We start from the raw sequence: 1796 nt of genomic DNA, 5'->3' as shown, positions 1-1796 counted from the left end.
CTTCTGAAGCTGCTGCCCCCGCGACCCGACCCCGGATAGGTGGAAGAAAATGGATGGATGGATGGATGGATGGATGGATGGATGGATGGCTAAGAGAATGCAGTGTGCTAACTATACGACAAGCTTGTGCTTCATCAGGAAACGTATGGAGCTAAAATGGAGTCATATGTTTTGTTCAAAATAAAAAAAAATTAAAAAAGGAAAAAATAATTTTGAAATTTTAAAAAATATTTGAAACTAAAAAACAATGCATTCCAATCTGGACAAGTTTCAAACATCTTGTCTTTTCAGTTTCAAATATTTTTTTCAGTTTCAAAATTTTTTTTTTCAGTTTCAAACTTCTTATTTTCAGTTTCAGAGTTATGACCCTGATTTAACGTGGTGGGCGGGGCCTCAGATGGCAGGCGGTGCAGAATCATGATTGACAGCAGGCTGGACAAGGTGTTGCATTCAGGAACCACCAGCTATGAGTGGAATGTTTTCAGTCCAATAAATGTCTCATTAGAGGTTATATATATATTTTTCATTTTCAAAATTATTTTTTCATTTTCAAATTTTGTTATTTTGAACAAAACATATGACCCCAATTTAGCTCCATATATATTTATACTTCTCATCCAAACACAATTAAATTCACTCTATCCAGGAGACACAATTTATCAGGATAGTATTTTTTAAGTAATAACAACTCAGAATAAAATAGGAGTAACAACTTTCTACTTCTTACCTTTTTAAAAAATGTAGTGAGTAGAAAGTACAGATAATTGTGTAAAAATGTATTGAGTAAAAGTACAAAGTACACTGAAAAATAATTACTCAATCAAAGTACAGATAATCAATGTTTCTACTTAAGTACAGTAACAAAGTATTTGTACTTAGTTACTTTACAATAGGGCTGCAACGATTAATCGATTAATCAATGACTAATTGATTATTAAAATAATCGATGACTAATTTAATAATCGATTAATCGTTTTTTGTTGTTCTTTACTTTGTTTTTCTCTCCAAACTGCTTTGACACCTTCCACTGCCACGTCTGCCTTTCTGTCACTGACACACATGCACAGTAGTGGTAACTGGGGTAGGCCGTGGACACACAACTCTGTATCTGAACAGCAGTGATCTAAGATTGAAGGGTTTGTTCCAACCAAATAACTGATTGGCTAAATGTGGTTATTCACTTTATTTCATTATTTATCTCAGTATACTTATTTACTTATGATACTTTCAGTTTTATGTACACAATTTTTGCAAATAAATAAACTCAGTGAGTCTTTAGATGTCTGACTGGGGATAGATAATCTGCTGTAATAAACCAAATATTCAAAAACTTCAAAAGAAACAAAAAACATGTTTGCCCTCTGCACCATGGCTTACTGACCACAACACAGTGTTTTAGAAACAAATTCTACAAAACTGTGGACCACAGAAATAAATAAATAAATAAATAAGAACTCTGAAGTCAGAATTATTTTTTTTACCCATTGGACCTAAGCTTTGTGTTTGTGTTTTCCTGAATGTAGGTCAGTTCACTTCTATCAGCCAATCAGAAACGAGGGGCGCCGGATGGGGCGGGGCTAAACGGAACAAAGTCCAGGAAGAGTGTTGAGAAGAAGACATTCCTCCACTGTGTGTGGACTGTTGTTGTGTTGCAGACATGTCTGAGACCAGAGATAAATCTACTGACCAGATGAAGACATGGAAGGAGAACAGGAGCTCTCAGGTTTGTGTGAGCTGCTCAAACACTTAAATAAATAAATAATAAATCAATAAATAATAAATAAATCAATAAATAA

General features: G+C 34.1%; 1 protein-coding gene across 1 annotated transcript in view; it reads left to right on the top strand.

Moving 5' to 3' along the window:
• Nucleotides 1–1612: 1612 nt before the first annotated feature.
• The window catches only part of cat (catalase), a gene marked incomplete in the record, with an annotated part of 27649 nt that continues 27465 nt past the window's right edge, over nucleotides 1613–1796 (top strand). Inside the window, 1 exon segment of the mRNA XM_014030318.1 lies at nucleotides 1613–1723. Coding sequence (XP_013885772.1) covers nucleotides 1658–1723 — 66 coding nt within the window.

Source organism: Austrofundulus limnaeus, unplaced genomic scaffold (genome assembly GCF_001266775.1).
Source record: "Austrofundulus limnaeus strain Quisiro unplaced genomic scaffold, Austrofundulus_limnaeus-1.0 Scaffold1039, whole genome shotgun sequence".
Lineage (NCBI taxonomy): Eukaryota > Metazoa > Chordata > Actinopteri > Cyprinodontiformes > Rivulidae > Austrofundulus > Austrofundulus limnaeus.
The sequence above is the reverse complement of the archived record's forward strand: the minus strand, read 5'-3'. Positions and strand labels throughout refer to the sequence as shown.